This window comes from Myotis daubentonii, chromosome 1 (assembly GCF_963259705.1).
Source record: "Myotis daubentonii chromosome 1, mMyoDau2.1, whole genome shotgun sequence".
Taxonomy (NCBI): Eukaryota; Metazoa; Chordata; class Mammalia; order Chiroptera; family Vespertilionidae; genus Myotis; species Myotis daubentonii.
This window is the reverse complement of record NC_081840.1, coordinates 58,648,660-58,674,178: the sequence shown is the minus strand read 5'-3', so window position 1 is coordinate 58,674,178 and position 25,519 is coordinate 58,648,660. Positions and strand designations below refer to the sequence as shown.

General features: G+C 44.0%; 1 protein-coding gene across 1 annotated transcript in view; it reads left to right on the top strand.

The window, feature by feature from the left end:
* SLC27A2 (solute carrier family 27 member 2) overlaps positions 1-20,360 on the top strand; it is a 45,540-nt gene extending 25,180 nt beyond the window's left edge. The window contains exons 5-10 of the mRNA XM_059701818.1: positions 3,005-3,199; positions 9,189-9,279; positions 10,004-10,202; positions 12,265-12,362; positions 18,537-18,667; positions 19,937-20,360. Coding sequence (XP_059557801.1) covers positions 3,005-3,199; positions 9,189-9,279; positions 10,004-10,202; positions 12,265-12,362; positions 18,537-18,667; positions 19,937-20,113 — 891 coding nt within the window. The 3' untranslated portion in view covers positions 20,114-20,360. The remainder of the gene's footprint in view (positions 1-3,004; positions 3,200-9,188; positions 9,280-10,003; positions 10,203-12,264; positions 12,363-18,536; positions 18,668-19,936) is intronic.
* Positions 20,361-25,519: the final 5,159 nt, after the last annotated feature.

Genomic DNA, 25,519 nt, shown 5'->3' with positions numbered 1-25,519 from the left:
GAGAAGTGAATGAACAGCTTCCTTCATCTAAAAGCCTTTCAGTACGATTCAATTCTTAAACTATGTGTCTGTCACTCTTTTTGTTTTTCTAATTAAGAAAAAAGCACTCCCTGAAGTCACATAGATATTTGAATTTGAATCTTGGAGAAACTATGTTGCGACCAGTGTGATCTCCCCAAATTCTTTTAATCCTCTCAGTTTTAATTTCCTCAATTGTTATTTGAAGGAAATGCTTTCCTACCTCTCACTTTTTGATAGGGTTCTTTAGAAACTTAGGTAATTGCCTGACACATAGTAAAGCCCTCAGTGAAAGTTTTCTGCTACTCTAATTACCTGGGGCCCTACCTTCCTCTCTGGCTACCTGACCTCTCACCCTCCATCGGTCATTAAATCCCATGAGGATGTAAGCCCCCGGGTGTGTTTGCACGTTGCAGCTCACCCCTAATGTGGAGTAGAAGGTTTGATCCTTTTAAAGAAAACTGAGCCAGGTGACCCTTGACTTCACATACAGCTCGTTCTCTTGAGGAGTGGCTTGGTGATGTGAAAACACCATGTCTCCTCTGGGAAAGGAGAACTCGAGTCGCAGCCAGTGCGCTCAGCCATCTCGCTCTTAGGTGAGAACCCGCCATCTCTGAAGGCTCCAGGATCTTGAGGTTTGTGTCCACAAACATTTCCAGCCTAGAGCCTTAATCCCTCCTGTTGACGTAATAAAATCCCTCAGATTATGATGGAAACTGAGCCCACGGTATTGTGACTATGCCCCAGCTACCTGCCACCGCAGGTGACAGCTGCACCTGTGAGGGAGGTTGGCCCACTTCCCACACACCCAGGGCACCTGCAGCCCCCTGCGCCCTCTGCCCTGCCTGTGCTGGTGTCCCAGCTACTAACTGCTGAACAGGGAAGTCGAGGGTTTTCTGGTGGAGCTATTTCCCCTTTTCCTTCAGGGGTTGCATTATATGCAAAGCACAGGTCCAGCTACTGTGGATGATATAGTAATATATTTGGCCTCAAAGGTGTTTACAATCTGTTGGGGGAGATAGATGTTCACCACCCATTAGACAAGGGAATGAACTAAGAGGGTGATTGTGGGCTGCAGACGGAACAAGTAAGGTCTTGAGTTTACATGTTAGACTGCTACTTTGGAGCTTCTCACAGGGGCCTGGGAGCAGGTAAGCCCCAGGTCATGGGGTTATTTTTAAGCAAAAGAAACTATTCTTCCAATATCTGTGACCTTTTATTCCTGGAGTGGCAGTGAGGCACAGCAGTGGTGGGGCGTGAGGGTGGTTTCTGAAAAGCCGACAGTTCTTACCGAGAACAGTGGCTATGGACAGACAGGATGCCACAGAATTCATTATCCCTATGGGGACACTTGAGAGTGAAAGGAGTGTAATAAGCACATCTGGACAGCAGCCTACACCGAGACAGACCTTGGCAAACCGTGGTCTCCCTACTTACAGGTACTTAGTCATTATAAAAGGGAACAGATTCGGTGACCCCTGGACCTAGGGTTCATGCAGGTCCAAACGGCTTTTCAGGTAACTCACCATTAGATTGTAAATGCTTCTGAGACCAAATATACTTCTGTATCATCTGCAGTACCTGGCACGGTTCTCTGTACATTTCCTCCTCGGTAAGGCTGCTCAGGAGGCCCAGTTTTTACCAGTGGCCAGCAGCTGTCCACCTCTCTGGTTAGGATTCCTGAAAGAGCTTCCCCACCTGAGTTTTGACCAAGAAGCTACTTAAAAAGTAAATGTATATAAGCTGCTCCCCAGGTCCCTTGGCTCCTCCCGCATGGAAACCAATTCAAAGTTTGCTTTGGTTTGGTGTATACGTGCCCTATCCACACCCTTGCCTTTATCAGAAAACTGCCTCTTCCAACAGTTCTTTTCCAAGAGGAACCCTTATTCCTTAGTCACTTCACAGTAATTCCACAGAGTAGGGAAGGATATATACTCTTTAGAGCATATGCTCTTCGAAGCAAAATGCTGTTCGAGCAAAGAAATTAAAACTTGATGTTTGAAGCGAGTCCTCATTACCTAGCACTTTTACCCCATTCTATTTGGTTTTCTGTTAGAGTAGAAATCATAGAGTAACAAGTTAAAATTATACTTATTATTTACCTGCCTCTCCCACAAGGCTGTGATCTCCTTGAGGACATCAATTGCCTTATTATTATAAAATATAATTATAAACACCATAGGTTTGACATATTTGCAGGAGCCTCGTAAATGATATGGCCGAGCAGTATGCACCCCAGTCTTAACTCCTCCTCTCTTGCTGGCACAAGCTGTCCTTTACATTTTACATTCAAAACAGCTTTTCCTTTTGTGATTTTTATTTATAGCAAAACATACTCCTCCCAGGCCACAGAGGCAACTGGGAGCCAGCTTTCTCCTACTCTTCCCCTTGCCATCCCTGTGGGGCAGTGTCATTGTCTCGGTCTTGTGACCGCTGGTCTATCTGCTAAATGAGGACATGATCAAGATCATTCTCTCCAGGCCCCTCAGGCTCTAATAGTATTGCTCTTTAATGGCTCTGTGGAAAATGACCTTTCTCCTTGGACTGCGTTCCCAGCTTTCTTCTTCCTTGTCCAGTGAAAATCGTTGCTTCAGATTGTTCTAGTCTCTGACAGATCTCCTTTCTGGCAATTCCCTGAGATTCAGCCCCATCAAGAAAACAATCAATGCATTGTTCTAGCTTCAGATTGGATATGGATTAAATGCTGGCATCACTGAGTTCTGCCAAATTGTCTCAGCTTGCCTCTTAAAAATCAAAATGGGAAACCCAAGTCTTCTGGTTGTTAAAGCAGAGGACTGGCTGTCGGCCCAGACTGCATGTGTTGGGGGAAGGAGGAGTTATGTGCATGGGTGGCAGAGAATGTGTGCACTAAAGTGAATTCGTAACCAGCATAAGTACTGTATGTGGAACCATAAAGCCAGTTATTAATATGTGAGTGCCGTCTCCAGAGATGTTTCAATTTGGTCTCCTCCTCCTCCTCCAACAGAAACCAAACGACCGTGATCACAAAGTGAGAGTAGCCATAGGAAATGGCTTGCGAGGAGATGTGTGGAGAGAATTCATCAAGAGATTTGGGGACATTCACATTTATGAGTTCTATGCTTCCACTGAAGGCAATATCGGCTTTGTGAATTATACGGGGAAAATTGGCGCTGTTGGAAGAGCAAACTACCTACAGAGAGTAAGTACATTGAAAAATGAGAGCATATATAGCCAGTTTTCAGAATACAGAGAGTTCTTAAAAGCTATGTCAGGATGATGTTATTATGAGAATTTCATAAAGCTTCAGAGCTGCAGTCCATATATCACCAAGAGAGGTTTTGGTCAGCCTCTGTAACAAGGACCTCAGAAAGATAGGGTGCTGTAATTTAAAAATCTTAATATCGGTGAATAACAACCCATTAGGCCTTTGCCATCTGCAATTCAGGTAAAGTTTCCCTATGTCACTTACATGTGTATATGATAAAACACCTGAAAGTTACCAGTTCCGTAAGTTTACCATAGTCTGTGAAATGGTGAAATGTGGTATTTCCATTCCATTGTACTGTGGGTTACTATCATCTGGGGAACTTTTTACACACACAGGGGCAGGGCCTCAGCCCCTAAGCTTTGGATGCAGGCGTCTCGAGCTGGGGCCCAGGCATTAGTGTTTTTTGAAAACTCTGCAGCCAGAGTTAAGAAGCATTATCTTACAAAGATTTGTGTTCTCACAGACAACAGGGGGATGAAAGCATGAGTGTGGGGGGAGGTTGGGGGTTAATGGGGGGATGAGGACACATTTGTAATACCTTAACCAATAAAGAAATTAAAGATTAAGAAAAAAGATTTGTGTTCTAGTAACTGCATTAAAAATATATTTCTTATTAATTGAGATGTAATTGACATATAACATATTAGTTTCAGGGGTACAACATAATGATTCAGTATTTGTATATATTGCAAAATGATCACCACAATAAGTCCAGTTAACATCCCATCACCTCACATAGTTACCTTTTTTTTTCTTGTGATAAGAACTTTTTTTAATCCTCACCTGAGGATATGTTTTCCATTGCTTTTCAAACAGAGTGGAAGGAGGGATGAAGTGGAGGGAGAGAGAGAGAGAGAAACATCAATGTGAGAGAGCCACCTCTACTAGGGGTGGGGAGCAAACCTGAAACCCAGGTACATGCCCTTGACTGGGAGTCAAACCCACGACCCTTCAGTGAGCCAGCCATACTCTAACCACTGAAACACCAGCCAGACTGTCATGAGAACTTTGAAGATCTACTCTCTTAGCAACTTTTAAATATGCAACACACTATTATTAGCTACTAGTGCCCCGGTGCATGGATTCATGCACATTGAAAGGAAATTCATTAGAAGGTGGCAGGCGGGGTGGGACTGGGCGAGACGGGCTGGACATGCCCTGGAGCCAATCTCCCTCAGTCCCTCCCCAGCTGGCCACACCTGGGGCGACACCACAGCTCAAAGGGCATCTTTGGAGTGAGTGGGTCCCTCCAGCAGGTGGGGTTCCTCGGCCTGGCCTGCGGGGATCGAGCCGAAACCGGCTCTCTGACATTCCCCGAGGGGTCCCGGATTGGGAGAGGATGGTCATCATAGCTACCTGTTGGATAGTCAAATGGTCAGACTGTCACTTAGGCTTTTACTAGTATAGAGAGAGAGGGGCCTGGTGCACAAATTAGTGCACAAATAGGGTTCGGCCAGCCCAACCCGATCAGGGCTGATCAGGCGGGGCTGGCTGGGGGGAGGGGCCACGGGCAGTTGGCCGGCCAGCCCCACCCCCTGGTTGAACTCCTGGTTGAACTCCTGGTCAAACTCCTGGTCGAGGGGACAATTTGCATATTAGCCTTTTATTATATAGGAGATAGATCAGCCATGGGCAAACTACGGCCCGCGGGCCAGATCCGGCCTGTTTGAAATAAATAAAACTAAAAAAAAAAAAAAGACCGTACCCTTTTATGTAATGATGTTTACTTTGAATTTATATTAGTTCACACAAACACTCCATCCATGCTTTTGTTCCGGCCCTCCGGCCCAGTTTAAGAACCCATTGTGGCCCTCGAGTCAAAAAGTTTGCCCACCCCTGGGATAGATAGTCACCACACTGTACATTACATACCCAGGACTTATTTATTTTATAACTGGAAATTTCTATCTTTTAGCCATGTTCACCCATTTTTTTAAGTTAAACATATCCTCACCCAAGAATGTGTTTTTATTGATTTTAAAGAGAGAGAAAGAAATACAGAGAGAGAGACATTGATCGATTGCCTCCTGTACACACACAACTGGATCTAACCTGCACCCTGGGCATGTGCCCTGACTGAGATTTGAACCCGCAACCTTGCAGTGTATACGATGACACTCCAACCAACTGAGCCACACCAGCCAGGCCACTTTCACCCATTTTTACCCACTCTTCACTCCTCACCACTGGCAATCACCAATCTGTTCTCTAAATCTATGAATCCATTCTTTTTTCAGATTCCACATATAATGAGGTCATGTGGTATTTGTCTTTCTCTGTCTGACTTATTTCATTTAGCATAATGTCCTCAAGGTTCATCCATGTTGTTGCAAGTGGCAAGATTTCCTTTTTATAGGTGAATAATATTCCATTGTAGAGATACATCACTGTATATACACCACACTTTCTTTATCCTCTCATCTATCAATGGACACCTAAGCTGTTTCCATGTTTTTGCTATTGTAAGTGATGCTGCAATGAACCCGGGGTGCATACATCTTTTCTAATTAGTGTTTTCATTTCCTTTGGATAAATACCCCAGAAATGGAATTGCTGGATCATATGGTAGTTCCATTTTTAATTTTTTGAGGAACCTCCATACTGTTTTCCATTGTGGCTGCACCAATCTGCATTCCCACCAGTAGTGCACAAGGGTTCCCTTTTCTCCACACCCTCTTCGGCCTTTGTTATTTCTTTTTTTATATATTCTTTTATTGATTTCAGAGAGGAAGGGAGAGAGACATAGAAACATGATGAGAATCATTGATCGGCTGCCTCAAACACACCCACTACTGGGGATCGAACCCTCAATGTGCCCTGACTGGGAATTGAATCATGACCTCCTGGTTCATAGGTTGACGCTCAACCACTGAGCTACACCAGCCAGGCTCTTGTCTTTTTTATAGCAGCCATTCAAATAGAAGTGAGGGGCTATCTCATTGTGGTTTTGATTTGCATTTCCCTTATAATTAGTGATGCTGAACATCTTTTCAGGTACCTGTAGGTCATCTATATGTCTTCTCTGGAAAATATCTATTTAGATTATTTGTCTACTTATTAATTGGATTGTTTGTTTTGCCATTGAGCTGTATAAGTTCATTGTGTATTTTGGATGCTAACCTCTTATCGGTTATATGATTGACATTTCCTGTTTTTAAGCCAACTCACATATGCATATTAACCTCTTATGAGATATATGATTGACATTTCCTATTTTTAAGCCAGAAGTCTCTTTTATTGCCTGGGGTCTCCAGACAATCTCTTTGCCATTTTTGTGCTCAAGCAGTCAGTCTTAGGTGACCACCTATTTTTCAAAATCTCAGGAAGATTCCGCCAATGCTGAGCCTCCACTGGCTTGAGCAGTGACAGCTGTCTTTATGCCTCTGGTAACTTGTCCTGGCCGAAACAGCCACCCAGAGCTCCCAAGCAACCTGTGTCTCCAGGGCCTGACGAGCAGAGTACAGAGGGCAGTGATGCGTGAGCATAAGAGATCAGGTTCCAGCACAGTCATATACTGGCTGAATGACCCAGGGCAAATCACTTTATGTTCCTTAGACCTCAATTCATCATCTGTAAAACAGAGATTAAGAGAGAAAATATAGAGCCCAGTGCCAGGCCCAAACTCAATGTTGTTAAAGGAAAAGCGTTGTTGAAAGGATTCAATTAAATAATTTATGAAAAGGCCATTAGAGGATATAACCCGAATGCCTGTCACATAATATCCTTGAATAATTGTTAGCTGTTATGATTATTTTCATTCCATTCCTTCTATTCTGGCCTGGTGTCTAGACATTCCCAAGTCCAGGAAACCTCCCTGACAATGACAGCCAAACCTGTACTACACAGGTCTCTCCACTGTCCTCCACACCTGGGCCATCCAATGCGGTAGCCACTTGCTAAGTGTGGCTATGTAAACTTAAAGTGCATAAATAAAATTTTAATTTAGTTCTTCATTCACTCTAGCCACCTCTCAAGTGCTCAGTAGCCATACTTTGTGATGACCATGTTGAGCAGTACAAATAGAGAGTACTTCCCTCATCATAGAAAATTCTGCGGGGCAGCACCCTAGAGGCTGAGACTCGATTTCCCACTCCACACTGGGAGGGGGTCTGTCTTCGCTAGTTTCAGTCCAAGCTGTACTAGCCCAGAGCTTAGAGACCCAGGCTAAATGCAGTTCAGAACAAGAGGGGGCACAAAGCTGAGCCCAGGCACGGTGCAGGCTGGCGGTGTTGTTATGATGAGTTACAAGGAAACAAACCACACGTGAGGACCTTAGGAGTTGGTGCTGTGTGTTTCTAGTTCTTTGTATCGCATCCATTGATCGCTGTGTTTTATTGTCAGTTTTTCTAGTTTAAACAAATCTATATTTTAAACCAAAAAAGAGGAGGGGGAGCTGGCCCTGTAATTGATGTGGAAAGAAGCATGAGTTACCACCCCTACTGTTTTTTGTCACATTCTTGCATATAAAAAAGATCTACATTTGTTGACTATGAATGCCACTTGGTTTTTAATGGTTATCTGCTACTATCAAAACACATAATTGGTTAATTTATCATATAGATTTGAATTTAAATTTGGAATGGTACAGTAATTATGGGTGATAATTACATCTAAATACTGTCATATTTGTACCTATCTGTTAACAGAGAAAATAATGCACTTATTGCCCTTATTAAATTATGTAAATTAAAATTTTTATGCCATTGAATTATAGTATAGATGAAACATGATGGAGTTTTTTTTTTATTGCTTAAAGTATTACAAAGGGTATTACATATGTATCCATTTTATCCCCCCGCCCTAGACAGTCCCCTAGCCTCCCCTATCACCCAGTGTCTTATGTCCATTGGTTATGCTTATATGCATGCATACAAGTCCTTTAGTTGATCTCTTACCCCCCTACCTCCTGCCCCCCAACCCTCCCCGGCCTTCCCGCTGCAGTTTGACAATCTGTTTGAGGCAGCTCTGCCTCTGTATCTATTATTGTTCAAAAGTTTATAATGGTCTCTATTGTCCATGAATGAGTGAGATCATGTGGTATTTTTCCTTTATTGACTGGCTTATTTCACTTAGCATAATGCTCTCCAGTTCCATCCATGACGTTGCAAATGGTAAGAGTTCCTTCCTTTTTACAGCAGCATAGTATTCCATCGTGTAGATGTACCACAGTTTTCTAATCCATTCATCTACTGATGGGCACTTAGGCTGTTTCCAGATCTTAGCTATGGTGAATTGTGCTGCTATGAACATAGAGGTGCATATATCCTTTCTGATTGGTGAAACATGATGGAGTTTTAATTATTTTATAGCCATGGGCATGAAGTAATTATACTATTGAACCTTAAATATATTGGAGAGCATGTCTCTGGAAGTGTAAAACATACAACAGGGGCACATTAAGGTTATATAAGATTTTAAAAATGCACTTGTGATGTGTCCACCAGAAAACATGTACTAGTATGAGACTGTTCATAACAGCTTTATTTTTAGTAGTCCAAAACTGAAACAATCCAAATGCCTGTTAAGGAGAATAGATAAATTATATATTCATACAAGAAAAACCACGGAAACAAACATCAACATGGATGGATGACTGTCTCACGCAGTGTGTTGAGTGAAAGAAGCAAACACAAAGGCAAATATTTACTTCATTTATTGGGAGTTTAGACTACTTGACGGTGATAACAGTCAGAATGGTGGTTAACTTGACAGAAGGGGCAGGAGGAAACTTTCTAAGGTAATGAAAATATTTAATATCTTGATCTGGATGGTAGGTACATGGGTGTTCATACATACAAAATTCACCAAGCTATACCCTTAAGATGGGTGTTCTTTATATACTTTATGCATGCAGTACTACAATAAAAAAGAAAAAAATGTGAAAATGTATGCTCAACGTGATCTATTTTAATTTCACTAGAAAGTTGTATCTTATGAGCTGATTAAATATGATGTGGAGAAAGATGAACCTGTCCGAGATGAAAATGGATATTGCATCAAAGTTCCCAAAGGTACAGTGGATTCTTGTTCAATTAACCATTCATTTTCTTCTTTTTTTAATTTTGAGAGAGAGAGAGAGAGAGAGAAGTATTTTTTGTTTCACTTATTTATACATTCATTGGTTGATCCTCGTATGTACCCTGCAACCTTGGTATATGGGGATGATGCTCTAGCCAACTGAGTACCCAGCCAGGGCCTAAGCTGTCTTTACCTTGACTAAATGACTGTTAAGAACTAACATATCATTGCTAAAATGAACACCAGGTAAATTTATTAGAGTGAAGGGGAAAAAGAGACTTATGTACACTCAGAATTAGTTACAGAAACTCCAAAAGATACTAATTTAACCACTACATGTAACATAATTGTAGTTTGAAACCTAGCTTAACAACTTCTTGATTGTGAGGTTAGCATTTTGTGAGAAGGGATATATAATTATGGTTGCAAAACTATAGTTTTAGGGAGTCTTTAAAACTACTATTCGTTTGTTTAATTATGTGTATAAATAATTATTCAGTAAAAGGTTAGCATTTAAAAATTACAAATGTGTGGCCATATGGAATGATGTGTGCACATAGTATATGTATATGTATGTATATGATGTATATGAATATACATGCACATGTGTAGCCAGCCTGCTGCTAATGAGTTGCATAGCATCAAGTTTAAGAGGTTACTAATAAAATGTGCCTACTGCAAGCTCATAAAATAACAATGTGCTTTCTTCTCTCTTAGGTGAAGTTGGACTCCTAGTTTGCAGAATCACAGAATTTGCACCATTTAGTGGCTATGCTGGAGGAAAATCTCAGACAGAAAAGAAAAAACTGAGAGATGTCTTTAAGAAAGGAGATGTCTATTTCAACAGTGGAGATCTCTTAATGATTGACCGTGACAATTTCGTCTACTTCCACGACAGAGTTGGCGATACATTCCGGTGGGTTTCTCTGAATTATGGAGAAACATGCACAATTTGGCGTCCTCCTAAATTGAAATCCCATTCCATTTTGGTTATGGGACCCCATTTTCTTCTATCTCTTTACCATGTCAATTCAACCTCCTGTATTCCTAGAAAAAAAAGGAGCAAAATACATAAGGGGTCACTCTTCAATGCACAGTTAACTTGGTTGAGCAACACCAAATGAAAGTAAGGTGGGAAACCTTGGTGCAGTGGTTCTCAACCTGTGGGTCGCGACCCCCTTGGGGTTGAACGACCCTTTCACAGGGGTCACCTAAGACCATCGGAAAACACATAAATAATTACATATTGTTTTTGTGATTAATCACTATGCTTTCATTATGTTCAATTTGTATCAATGAAAATATATCCTGCATGTCAGATATTTACATTACAATTCATAACAGTAGCAAAATTACAGTTATGAAGTAGCAACGAAAATAATTTTATGGTTGGGGGTCACCACAACATGAAGAACTGTATTAAAGGGTCACGGCATTAGGAAGGTTGAGAACCACTGCCTTAGTGTATACATGTGTCTCAATAGCTTAGTCCATCCAGTTCCTCCATTATTACTGGTCACGCATAGGACAGCCAGGGATTTTCAGTTTTCAATTATGGGGATTTTCTTCAGCTAAAATCCAATGCAAATTAAGGTGGAGCTGATTTAGTTGAAGAGGAGGGATTCGGAGTTCCACCTGCTTCCCTCCCTCTTACTCTCCATCCCCAACCAGGTAGCTTCCCCCAGAACCCCCAAGTCAGTGCACCAGTTTGCAAGTCATGATAATAGATCATGAAATGAATTCCCAACAACAGCACGGTCCTCCAGCCTCGTAACACTTTTGCTTAATCATCTTCCTTCCTTCGTGGACTCCCTGAGGCCAGGCCCCAGCTCCCAGCACAGTGCCTGGCACACATAATTACCTTCTGTAGGAATGAATGAGGAAGGGATGGAAGTTGTCTATTGAAATAGAAAGAGTGTGGATCGGAATGAGGAGGGCAGCGTTCCCAGGCTCACCTCTGCCCCTGAACATCTGTGTTAGCAAGGCAGGTAACCTTTCTCGACCCAGTTTCTTCATCCATGAAGTGTATGTCCCAATGATCCTCAGTGTTCCTTCCATCTGAAATAGTCCCTAACTCAGGGTCCCTGTCATTATTTTATGCCACCTTCATGTCACTGAAAAGATTCCCGGTCAGGAGAACATCGACTTCTATGAGATATTTTTTAAAATTTTTTAATGTAAAAAAAAATTAACTTTATGAAGTGAAAAGTAGCACTTGGTTGGCACTAACAGGATCATCTCCTTGCAGATAACGTACGATATTTTATCTTATTAAAAGCTTTCTTGTTGCCCTGAGACCCTGAAATACAAATGTGAAATTTTATTAAACACAAGTTCACTAATTGAATGAAATAGCAACCAAAGTTAGAGAATGAGGAAAGGGAGAGACTTACATACAGCAAAAAGTCACTGATGAGTTTTTGTTTTGTTTAGTTTTTTGTTAATCCTCACCTGAGAATAGTTTTTTCCCATTAATTTTTAGAAAGTAGAAGGGAAGGGGAGAGACAAAGAGAAATATCAATGTGAGAGACAGATGGATTGGTTGCCTCCCGCACATAGCCCAACCGGAGCCGAGAATTGAGCCTGCAACCGAGGCACATGCCCTTGACTGGAATCAAACCTGCCACCCTTCAGTCTGAGGGCTGGCGCTGAGCAAACCAACTAGGGCCATTGATGGTTTATTTTTTATTTCCAGTGTCTTTCTTAGGCCAAGTCTGTGTTTTGATATTAGAACAGCATCATACTGTAAGTCATGTTCCATGTGGCTGGATTGGAATTCTGCATTTTATTATTTAGGAGTATGCCTTTGTCTTTTGTTCCTCAAGCATGGTGCTTCTCCCATGATGAAGTCAGGGAATTTGGGGACCAAGGTGAGGTATAGAGTGCAGCCACCCCACGGAGGAACCAGCTACTTCCTGTCATCACATCCTGAGCCAGAGACCACCTGTGACCTCTGCTAACCTCACCTTCTCTTCCAGGTGGAAAGGAGAAAATGTGGCCACCACTGAAGTTGCTGACACACTGGGACTGGTTGATTTTGTCCAAGAAGCAAATGTTTATGGAGTGCCTGTGCCAGGTATGCACGAGATATTATAAATCTGTGCCTAAATCCATATCATTGTAACCCCAGGGCAAAGTACGCCCTTGCCTTCTCCTGTCGGCTGGAGAATCAAACGACTCCGTCAGCCACTTGAGTAAAGGGTTTATGTGTGGCTTATGCTCCTTTAGAAATCAGCCCGGTCAGTACACCTGAACCTGGCCTTCCTCTGTGGCTCAGCTCCCCAGCGGGGCTCCCCGGTAAGCCACATCTCTCCAGGACTCCAGGTCCCATGCTGCATCTGGCACTCCTCAAGAAAAGATGCAGCACGCTGGAGAGCTGGGAGATGGGATGTAGACACAAGAGCAAGTACAGTTGCTAAGAGCAGAAATTGTCAGCCATCACACCACACTGGGCTCTCACAGACCCCACCTGGAATCTTGCACACACTTTTAAAGCAGGTCCCTGACCCCGCCCACCTGACTGAGTTTCAGAATCATGACATCCAGCCTTCTTCCATAGACCTGCTTCTCCCAGCAGCGTGGGGAGTGCCCAGGTCTGTTTGAGATCCTGGCTCCAATACCTGCTGGCTGTTTGGCTTCAGGCATATCACTAAAATTAGGGATCACACCAGTCCTGTCATGAAGATTGTCCAGAGAACTAATTCATTTCAATGACATAAGTAGTAAAAATATATTTGTCAGATATGTACATGAGGGTTGTCATGAGGAGAAATCATTTTGTTATAGACTAGGAGCCCAGTGCATGAAATTGTGCACGGGTGGGGTCCCTCAGCCTGGCCGGCGATCGGGGCCGGCCAGGCGGGGAGGGACCGCGGGAGGTTGGCCAGCCATGGGAGGTTGACTGTGGGAGCTCACTGACCAACAGGGGGCAGCTCCTGCATTGAGCATCTGCCCCCTGGTGGTAAGTATGCATCATAGCTACTGGCTGGTCAACCTGTTGTAACAGTCACTTAGGCTTTTATATATATAGATGTCAGGGAGGACGTCTCCAAATCATTGTCCAAACATGAGATGCTATGGGTGTTAGTACTCCCCCAGAACTCAGGATTTGGAATTCCACCTATATTCGAAATGGAAACCCCAAAGTCCCATTTCCCTGAGCTGTGGTGGTTGCATGTGACCTTGTACTGCTCTTTTATTTCTTAAAGAAAATTCAGGACTTTCTCTTACCTGTTCCTTTCCAATCCTGTGGCAGCAACACAATGGGAAGCATAGCCACACCGGGGTCATAAAGTGTGAGTTGTAGAATTCTTCTCATGTTGGACCTCAGGCTGAATTAGCACAAGCGTGGTGTCAGCCATCACACCACACTGGGCTCTCACAGACCCCACCTGGAATCTTGCACACACTTTTATATGCTGAATTTTAAAACGGTAACAACGCAAAAGAATGTGTAGGAGAAGGTGAGAGAAACTAGGAAGCGGAATGGGAGGACCAGTGGGACCCCTGAGCCAGCAGCACCATCCTCCTCACCCGGGAGCTTGTTAAAAATGCGATCTCTTGGACCCACCTCAGACCCACCAAATCTGACTTTCTGCGGTGGGGCCCAGGGAGCTGTGTTTTAACAAGCCCTTTAAGTGATTCTTTTATTTTAAAAACTGTTTTTATTGATTTTAGAGAGAGGAAAGGAGAGGGGGGAGAGAGAGAGAGAGAGAGAGAGAGAGAGAGAGAGAGAGAGAGAGAGAGAGACATCAATGTGAGAAAGAAGCATCGGTTGATTGTCTCCTGACCAGTAATCAAACTGGCAACCTTTTAGCTGCATGGGACAATGCTCAACCAACTGAGCACACCAGCCAGGGCTAAGTGATTCTTAAAAACACTGAAGTCTATTAAAGCTAAATATGCAGCCCTAACCAGTTTGGCTCAGTGGATAGAGCGTTGGTCTGCGGACTCAAGGGTCCCAGGTTCGATTCTGGTCAAGGGCATGTTCCTTGGTTGCGGGCACAGCCCCCAGGGGGTGTGCAGGAGGCAGCTGCTCGATGTTTCTAACTCTCCCTCTCCCTTCCTCTCTGTAAAAAATCAATAAAATATATATATTTAAAAAAATAAATAAAGCTAAATATGCAGAAGTGGCAAAGCATAAGGAACAAAACAATGAGTCTCAACTTAAAATTAAGGAATTGGACCACAACATCAGCAAACATAAACGGGAAGCTGAAAATGCTGCTGCAAAGGTATCCAAAATGTTGAGAGATTATGACTGGATTAATGCAGAGAAACACCTCTTTGGGCTACCCAGTAGTGCCTATGATTTCAAAACTAATAATCCAAAAGAAGCTGGTCAGAGACTTCAGAAGTTGCACGAAATGAAGGAAAAACTAGGAAGAAATGTCAACATGAGAGCTATGGTTGTACTAACAGAAGCAAAAGAGTGGTATAATGACTTGATGAAGAAGAAGAGAATTGTAGAAAATGACAAATCCAAAATACTTGCGACTCTAGAAGACCTTGACCAGAAGAAAAACCAAGCCCTGAACATTGCTTGGCAAAAGGTAAACAAGGACTTTGGGTCTATTTTTTCTACCCTTTTGCCTGGTGCTAATGCTATGCTTGCACCACCAGAGGGGCAAACCGTGTTGGATGGCCTGGAGTTCAAGGTTGCCTTAGGAAATACTTGGAAAGAAAACCTAACTGAACTTAGTGGTGGTCAGAGGTCTTTGGTGGCTTTGTCACTAATATTGTCCATGCTCCTCTTCAAACCTGCTCCAATTTACACCCTGGATGAGGTCGATGCAGCCTTGGATCTTTCTCACACCCAGAACATTGGGCAGATGCTGCGTACTCATTTCACACATTCTCAGTTCATTGTGGTGTCCCTAAAGGAAGGTATGTTCAACAATGCAAACGTCCTTTTCAAAACCAAGTTTGTGGATGGTGTTTCTACAGTAGCCACATTTACTCAATGTCAGACTGGAAAGGTCCCAAAGGAAACCAAGGCCAAGGCGAAAGGGCCCAAGTGATCACAGGTGGAAGTTAAAAGTATGAATTCACTTCTTTACCTTGACCTGCTTTTTAAACAGACTTTTTAAGAACCTGGGATTTATCTCATTTGTTTATATAAAGATTTAATGTTTTTTATTACTTGATGCATATTTTCTCTTCCCTTATATAATCACTTATAAATGAACATGATTTCTCTTAATTAGTTTAACTATGGTCCAATTACTGTGATTGTGATTTTATGCATGTCATCAATTATTTTTCTTACACAAGCCTGAGATACCTGTTTGGTGGGAAATTCTGTTTGTAAAAGCAAAAATACAAAGAAACAGGTAAAATTAGATTATGGGATAAATATAGCTGATAATCAGCTTTTAGTTTAATTCCTAAGATAATATTAATGTATTTTCTATTGCTAATAAAGTCATTAGGTAAGGAAGAATTAAAAAGCAAGGAGCTGGACCAAGAACGGGAACACAGAGCAAGGTGTTAGGCACATTCTGAGCTATTTGTGGTTAGTTCCTTGAGGACACAATGCTAGAGCCCTGATTCAGACTCAAATGACAGAAATCAAGGCCTATTTCCCATTTTGTGATGTTTGAATATCATGTTTCTCAATGCTCAGTAATTGATCTGTACATGCGTACATTTTTTTAAAATCTTTATAAATATTTCTGTAGGAGTTTAGGAGAAAGGTATGTTGCTTGCTGCTTTCTGGTGCAAGTTTATCCGAAGTCTCCCAGTACTTCTGTCAGCCTTTTCATAATCTAATCAATAACAATCTCTTGGTGGATGTGAATGTAGAAGCCAACAGACCAAATAAAATTTACCTTTTTCTTCAGTCTAAACAAACAAAAACAAAAAACACACACACACAAAAACTGAAGTCTAACTTTGGAGTGATAAAAATGTTCTAGAACTAGATACTGGCGATAGCTGAACAACATTGTGAATGTACTAAATGCCCCTGAATTGTACACTTTAAAATGGTTAAAATGATGAGTTACATGTTTTACACAATTTAGAGAAAATACACTAAAGTCATGGGAAGCACTGACACCAGGTGATTCCAAAACCTCGCCAATCAGAATCATCTGGGAAACCTTGTAAAGCCCATGGATCAGAACCTCAAGTTTGGGATCAGAATTTTCTTGTTTTCTTTCCTTTTCTTTTTTTTTTTTTAATTCCCAAGTGGCTGTCACGACCAGTAATGTGTAGGAGCCACTGATATAGAACAAAGAAAAGGAAGCTAATGGTTTTCAAATGATTAGAGACAGTCAGATAAAACAAGGAGCCAGTGTGTTCACCCTGCTCCAATGTGCAGAATGAAAACCACAGGCTGAAATGACCGGGGAGCCGATGTGAGCCTGAGAACCCTCCTCTAACCAGAACAACCAACACTATAGAGGACTGTCTCCTGAGGTAGGGACTGTCCACCAGCTGGAGAGTGTAATGAGGCAGGATGCCCACCTGGGCTCCTGTGAGGATTCTGACAGCAGTGAAAAGTTAGAGGTGAACTCTATCGACTAGAGAGGTGAACCCAACTTTCAGGTTCTGGGATCCTCACGGGGACTTCTCAGGTCTCAGTTTTGGACCAGGAGGTCCAAAGAGGGAACTTCTAGGTTTAGGCTTAACAGGGAGTTAAGTTTTTCTAGGTGTCACACCAGTACTGTCCAACTGCTCTCTACAGCTGTTATTATCAGTAGGATGTTCTGCAGTGACGACAGTGTTCTATATCTGCACTGTCCAGTGTGGCGCCCAGTAGCCTCCATGTGACTGTCCAGCAACTGAAATGTGGCTCGTGCAACTGAGGAACTGAATTTTCCATTTCAATTACAATTCATTGTAATAGCCACCTGTGACCGGTGGCTACCACATTGGACAGCCGTTCTAGAGAAGCCCTGGCCAGAACTGCGGCAGACTGGAGCCTTCCCCCTCGATCTGAACTAGCCCAGACCAGCCTGCAGGAGCCAGGGTGGAGGCCTGAGACCCAACAGGCCCCCCCGCTCCCCGTGAATGCCAGAGCAAGAAGCGGGGAGCCAGTCGATGCTGAAGATTTCTGTTGCAGCAGCTTCTGTCTTAATTCTAAAAGGAATTATTGGAGACATTTGAGATTCCTGAGATAGGCGCCTTCCAGAGAGCTACCAGGGACCCCTAGAGAAAGAGGGTCCCGTGCCCTGCCTCCCTCGGATGAGAGGCGGATAAAACGAGGGTGCGTTTTCTTTCTTTCCATGTTTCCTCTTGTTTTCCGCCTCCTTTGGAGCTGTAGGTAAACACAGTCACCATGGGAGAGATTTTGAAAGCTGGGGCCCAGGTGACCAGGGCGGTCCCTCTTCCTCTCTGATTACAGCTAAGTAGTTCAGGGAAATGGACCTGGGCTCCCCCTGGGTCTCCTGGATCAGGTAGCCGATGGATTAGTACCTAATCACCACTGTCCTCACAAGGAAACAAAGGAAATTGTTCTAAACGCCTCTCCACTTCCTGCCCTGCCTGGCGGGGAAGAAAGCTGTTAGGGTCCGTTTTCTCTGTGGAGAGCTAAAGGGCAGCAGCGGGAAGGCACCCAGCAGTTCACTCACCCCTGAACCTGGCCTTCACCTGCTGTCCCACCGCTTCTCTAACGTGCAGAAAGGCAAAGCTATTAGGAAGCCTGATTAAATACGGAAGTCTCAAAGGTGGTGTTCGTGCCTAGAAGCACAGCAGACCTGACATTGCAGTCTGAAGAACAACCTGAGCTCAGTTATTCATGAGTGGAGCAAGGACTTCTCACTAGAGTAAAAAAAAACACAAGTTCCTTTAGCCACCAGTTTGACCTGTTTCCTACTCAAGTGTTTCATGTAGGCTGCTGAGAAGGGTGAAGATGACAAGCACAGGATCTAGAGCCATACTGCCCCCATTCAGTATTTGCTGTGTGTTGAACTTGAGCAAGTCTTTTAAAGTCTTTAAGCCTCAGTTTCTTCATCTGTAAAATGGAGATAACTTTTGAACCTCTTCATAAGTTTGTTGGGCAGGTTAAATGAGATGGTCCATAGGACCTGGCATATAATTAGAAATCCAATCAGTGTATAGCTGCTAGTAGTAGTGGCAGTATTTTCATTTTATATTCTCTTCGACCTATATTTGAAATAAAAATTCCAACTATCCAAAAGAAACATATGCTATAAGGCTGCCTCCATCCACTGTTCTAGAAACAGCAAAGCATTATAAATAAAACAGCTACAGCACATCTAATGTTTTTTCGTGGTGTTTCCAGGTCACGAGGGTCGAATTGGCATGGCCTCGATCAAGATGAAGGAAGGCCATGAATTTGATGGAAAGAAGCTCTTTAAGCACGTTGCCGACTACCTGCCTAGTTATGCAAGGCCCCGGTTTCTAAGGATACAGGTGAGACCTCTTGTTATCAAGTTCACTTCTCTTCTCTCATGGAGACCCCTGTCTCTTAGGCAGCAACTCCCCTTCTAGCATGGTGACCACATTGGCTAAATTTTCACTACCCTTTCCAGGAAGCTCAACAAGGAATCAGAAATATCATAAAAATAGAACTAGCCGAAACACAAATCCTTATCCCTTTCTCCCTAAAATTGACCAGGCCAGTTCATTCAGCAACAGTATTAGCAAGTAACGCTCAAAGTCTGTGTTTGGGGATATGTGACAGACACTTAAAACAGAAATGCTCCAACCCTCCTATTTGTTGTTTCCAGTTTTGAAGAATGGAAAAACTCACTGACATCCTAAGACCTTTCTATGGTGTGAAGTTCAATTGGGCATCATTAGCCAGTTGGAGCTACCAAAGGTTTAGCTTTTACCACTAGAGGGATTTTTTTCTTTTTCTCAAACATTAACCCCTAGGTTAGTTTAACACTCTCGCTTTTGGACTTTGAGCTCTTAGATTCTAAAGAGTTGAGAAGTGTTAGATTACCAGACATTGCTGTGGCTACAAAATTGATGTTCATAAAGCACTGGCATTTGCTTTACAATGAGATCATAAACATTGAAATATCCTCAGATCATCCCCTATTAATGGGAGAAAAAGCAGATCTTCGGTCGAACGGACAAACAGGCTGAAAGAATAGAGTTGTCTGTGTAGATGATCACACCTTAATCAGGATATTCCAGTCATACCTGAAGCTCGCCAAAACAAGAGACTCTGTGCTCCGTTTTTCACTCCCCACAGGTGATCTTAAAGCTTTAAGGGAATGAGCCCTGGCCAGTGCCTATGTTGGTTGGAGCACTGTCCCGTACACCAAAAGATGGTGGGTTCAATCCCCGGTCAGGGCACGTACCTCCATGTTGCGAGTTTGATTCCAGTCAGGGCGAGTGCGGGAGGCAACCGACTGATATTTCTCTCTCCCATCGATGTTTTCTCTCTCCCTCCCTCCCTTCTCTTCCTCTCTCTCTAAAATCAATAAACATATCCTTGGGTGAGGGCGGGGCGGGGGAGGGGGGGAAGGTTTAAGGGAATGAAAATTTCCTCCACGAAGGGCCCCCTAGTGGAGCTTCAGAAAACAGGATGTATCCTTATCCTACAAAATGCATTCACAGCTCTCAAAGGAGCCAGAGGTGCCAGCCTCACTGCCCCACCTCCACTCCTTTCCCTGCACCTGATCTGTTTGCAAAACACCACAGCAAAGTGGGTTGTTTAATGTTTTTCAGGACACCATTGAGATCACTGGAACTTTCAAACACCGCAAGGTGACCCTCGTGGAGGAGGGCTTCAACCCTGCAGCCATCAAAGATGCCTTGTATTTCTTGGATGACAAAGCAGCAATGTATGTGCCTATGACTGAGGACATTTACAATGCCATACGTGCTGAAACTATGAAACTCTGAATATTTCCAGAAAGAAACTGAACGGATCCAACTTTAATTTGAAGATTGTGGGGTGTATTTTTCATGCATACCAATAAAGGGAGACTTTTCTAAATTATACCTACACTTTTGCAAGTGAAAAGACTTAGAGATAATTATTTTTCAGTGTGCCCCTACTGTTTGTATTTGCAAACTAAGTTTGTTAGAGGGAGGGAAGGGAAGTGTTGTTGTTTTTTTTAATATGTAATAAAATAGATGACTGCCAGCATATGAAATGGTACTGTCCTTCCTTTGTCCTGAGCCTGATAGTCCCATTGGTAACTTTTCACAGGTGCCTCACTCATAATGATAATGGCAATAGGTAATATAGGGCAAGGAGCTGGGAGGTGAGGGGTTGTGGATCACCAAGGAACAGCCCAATGGAAATCCTGCTCCAGTGTAAGGCTAATTCTCCCCACTGAATAGCGCCTGGCCACTGTCTAAAACAGCGTTATCCAAAAGGTGAAACTGCCACCTGTACAGTTCTTAAGACTAAGCAACAGCACCAGTATTCGACGCATAACAGGTGTTAGGTTGATATTTTTTAGTCACATCAAGGATTGCCACCTCAAGTACCTTCAGGATTCACATTGGTAATGTGGATGAGAGAAGCAGGCCACAAATGAGGGGGGCAAACTTGAGGATAGCCACTACTCTGCTTCAGTTGGCTGAGCATTGTCATGTGGGAACACAGCTCAGGCACTGCTGGAATCTTCTGATGGTTCATAAACTAGAAACCTGGGTATACATGTGAATCTCCCAATTTTTAAAATGGGAAGTCTCAAAATTTTTTTAATTTATATGCATCGCAAATGAAATATATCTGTGACCCCAGTAAATCCCAGGTCTCCAGTTAGCACCCCCGGTCCCACATGCCCCTCGGACCTAAGCTGGTTTCATAGCAAAGCCAGTCTCCTGCCAGAGAGCCTGTTCAAGGTGCGCCCCCCCACCCAGGCCCCTGCCTTTGATCTCCCAGGGAGAATTTGACCCCAAGTGATGGGAGTCCACATGACCTTTGTTTCTGAGACTATCACGTTGTGCAATGTGTTACCTGGAATCCTGTTGAAGTGAATCTGGTTGTAAGCAGAGGTTGAAGCAAGGACATCATATCACCAGGGGCACCTTTTTGGAGGAAAGGTCAGCACTTACACTTTTAGCCAGGACGTAGTGTTCCAGGGACCAGAGCCAGCTGGGGCCTGTCCACCTTTGACATTTCAGACTTTCCAATTAGAAACTCTCTTTCCTGGACTGACGGTGAGGAGTTAGAGGGGATCGGGCAGTTTAGGGTAAGGGCCTCGTGGGTAGGGAAGATGGTAGATAAGGACGAAGTAAACCAGATGGCCAGGATGTGAACAAGATAGGCAGACTGTACCCGCTTCCCCCTCAACCCAAGAGCGGGAACTAAATGTGGGGAGATGAGGGCTGAAGGAGATGCCTGGTGTTTCTTTGAGAGAGCCAACAGAGGGCAAAAGCAGGGATATGTAAACCCCTGGGCTTTGGTGGATCTCTCCCCCGTACCCCCACCCGCCCCTGCCTTCTCTCTGAGGTTTGACGGTCTGATCGATGCTTCTCTGTCTCTGGATCTGTTTTTGTTCATCAGTTTATGTTGTTCATTATACCCCATAAATGAGTGAGACCATGTGATATTTATCTTTCTCTGGCTGGCTTATTTCACTTAGCATAATGCTCTCCAGTAATCAATAAAGAAATTTTTAAAATTTAAAAATATAAACCACTAGGCTAGTGAGCTTCTGGTTTGGGGACCCTTCTCGTGTGTCAAGAACTTTGTTACTTTCACTGTAATAAACTTCGCTTCCCTTTGCTTACCCTCTCCCTGCCATGAATTGTCCATGAATTCATTCATCGACTTCTTGAGACAACGAACCCAGCAGCTCACACTCACGTCTCAATGGCTTCCTCAACCTTCCACTTCCCCAAACTTTCATGATTCTGGCCAGATATTGTGTTGGGTAGAGGCACCTGCACAGATAATCAACTCTGAAGACTGATTTTTCTTTTCTAAAAGGGTTAGAAATTGTGCCCATAGAAATATCTGAACAAATCATAATTTAAAAGTATAAATGGATATTTTTAAAAACAAAAGGTCTCCAATTTTAAATATATGTTTGAAAACATGTAATCAGTGCATTTATCAGAGGCTATGGCAGTGGTGGGCAAACTTTTTGACTCGAGGGCCACAATGGGTTCTTAAACTGGACCGGAGGGCCGGAACAAAAGCATGGATGGAGTGTTTGTGTGAACTAATATAAATTCAAAGTAAACATCATTACATAAAAGGGTACGGTCTTTTTTTTTTTTAGTTTTATTCATTTCAAACGGGCCAGATCCGGCCCACGGGCCGTAGTTTGCCCACGGCTGGGCTATGGGCACCAAAATTGTGGAGAGTGGCTACAGTGTTTGGATAGGTTCAAGCCTCGGACTGATGAGAGGGCACAGTCCTCTCACGGCAAAGCCACGTGCAGGTCCCAGCTCGGAGGGCAAAGCCCTCCCAGCACAATTATAGCCAGAGGCTGTGGTTGTAAGCTTGACCTTACGGTCCGAATCTGGGGTCCCAGGAGGCTGAGTGATGTGGGCTTGGTAGAGATCAGGTGCATGTAATTGAGGAGATTCAAAACCCACGAGAACGTTGTAAACATCTTGACTATGCCCTTACTTTACCTCGTGGAATCCGGCTATAAAATAAAGACTCAGCTTGCAGGCCGTGGTGCTGTCTCTCCATCAGAGAGGGCAGCGTCCCACCTAGCCCCAGCTTTATTTTCTTGTCTGTCTTTTCTAATCCTTCACCACCACCCCCACCACCCTCAGGTTCACCCATGGCCATGCTGGCGCCATACAAAATAATTTGGAGATAACCCAGGAAATATCAGCATATGAAATGGAAGCTAATGAGAACCAGTATAAAAATGGATAAGATTAATCAAGTGCAGTGACCTACCCTAAGAGATGGTTTGTTAGTGTGATGCTGGCTCATACATCCACTCTACAAGCGTCTAGTCGTGGGTGCCTGCTATGGACTGAGAGATGAGTTCAGCACTAGTGTGATGAAGTTCTCCAAACCTCTATCTAGGAAGTCAGGCCAGACGTTCAAGAAAGTTGACTGGGAAGACCCCTCAAAGGAAGGTCCTGGCCCTGCCGGTGTGGCTCAGTGGTTGAGCGTCGACCTATGAACCAGGAGGTCACAGTTCAATTCCCCATCAGGATACATGCCTGGGCTGCAGACTCCATTCCCAGTAGGGGGCATGCAGGAGGCGGCCAATCAATGATTCTCTCCCATCATTGATGTTTCTATCTCTCTCTCCCTCTCCCTTCCTCTCTCTCTCTCTCTCTCTCTGAAATAAATGAAAATATACTTTTTTTAAAAGGAAGATCCTGTTCTTGTGTTTTAACTTTTCAACAGCAATTGTTTTGTCATTGCAGTTGGTGGGGCTGCATGAAGTCTGTAAAGAGGCAGCCACCAGGGAGGACGCGTCACTGAGCATCACTCCAGCACTGTTCACGGGGAGGGGGCCTGGCTGGCCAATGCAGGCCTCCTATCAGCGTGGCTGCTATCCCCCCAGAGCACACGAGGTGCCGTGCTGTAGTATGTATATGTAGCTGGTGGTCTATTCCATTATGATCGTCAATTTCCCTTTGCACAGATGTCATGCTTTTATGAAGCTGTATGCTCCATGAGGGCAGTTTTTGTTTATCTTGCTCATCATTATATACTCAGTACCTGGCACACAGTAGACAATAAGTATTTGTTGCTTTTTCATCTAGCAATCCTGATAAATTATCTGGTTCCCCATGTAACCGTTGGGGGTTGGGGGGCAGGGGAGTAAGGGGAGGAGCAGAGAGAATAAATAGATGATCTGAGTTTTCTAGTTCACATGAGCAGTGATTTTCAAGCTGGAACACTGAGATTACCTGCAAGTCTTATTAAAGCACAGACTGCTGCGACCCATTAGAATTGGAATTTGCATTTCGAACCAATTCCAGGCTGTTGCCACGTTTTGAGAACCACTGACATAGAGAAAAAGCATCCAGAGTTACACATCGTGTGTGTTTAGTGTAATTCGGCTCCTCAGAGCAGGATGATATTTTATTAACTGAGGCTCACATCTTCGTCATGGAGGGACTCAACGTGCGGCCCCAGGAAAGGCCCAGCCGAAAGCTGCACTTTGTCACCTTTAGCCCGCAATTGTTCTTGAAAACTCACATGGGCAGCACATATTTATTTTCTAGATATACAGACACATACCATTTGCTGTAGCAAAACTAAAAGCAAACCTCTTCATTTGATGAAAGAAAAACTGGCGCCTGGGAGGTGCAGTGCATGCCAAAGTCGCACAGCCCATTGGCCCCGCTAAGCTCCCCCCTGGCACTTACAGGAAGGAACACTTCCTCATAGACCAGTGGTTCTCCGTGTGTGGCTCCAGTACCTGGAAACGTGTTAGACATGCAGACTATCAGGCCGTGCCCCAAACCGGCTGGATCAGAAACGCTGGAATGGGCCAGCCATCTGTGTGTGAGCAAACCCTGCTGGTGATTCCGACGCAGCTCAACCAGAGCACCGCAGGCTTAGAGCCCTGCTTCCCAAGCTTTCGTGTGCAGAAGCAGCACCCAGGGACGCTTGTGGTCCACGCACCCCTCTTTGAGTAGCAAGGGACTCTAGAGCAGTGGCTCCCCAACACTGCGGCGCATTAGAACTATTTGGGGAGCTGTCAAAAATCCAAAGCCCAGGCCCACCACATACCAATTAGATAAGATTTTTTTCTAGAGTGGGAGCCAGGCTTCAGTATTTTTTCTTAGGGCAGGTCACTGCACTTGATTAATCTTATCCATTTTTAAAGATTTCAGGCGATTCCAGTATGCAGCAAAGTTCGGGGACCACTGATAGGGAACAGAGATCATGAAACGTTAAGCTCCCCCCCCGCCCCCCCTCACCCCCCCCCTGCCCCCGCCCCCCGCCCCCAAGCTCTTGACAAAGATTCTCTCCTTGACCAAATTCCATGCCAGGCTCCTCGTCGCCCCCCTGTGGACATGGCCTCAACCTTGTCCTATAAAGAGGAGAACAAACACCAAGTTTCTGACAGGTAAGGCCACCGTCCTAGGATGACCTGAGCCCCCTTAAAGTACCTGCCTGCAAAAACGCAAGGATGCCAGAAGAACTGACTGTGTTTCCTATCCAACACCTGACGATGGGCCCTCTTTCCCAGCCTCCGTGGGAGGGGAGGAGCCTAGCCTCAGTAAGCACCAGGGAGCAAACCCAGGTGGCTTTCACACGGACCAACCCCCCCTTCTTGCTTTTTGCAGTTTTTCACTTCCCTGACTCTACTGAGTCCCCACCTGTCCCCCTCCCTACGCCCTCTTTCTCCCTTTAAAATA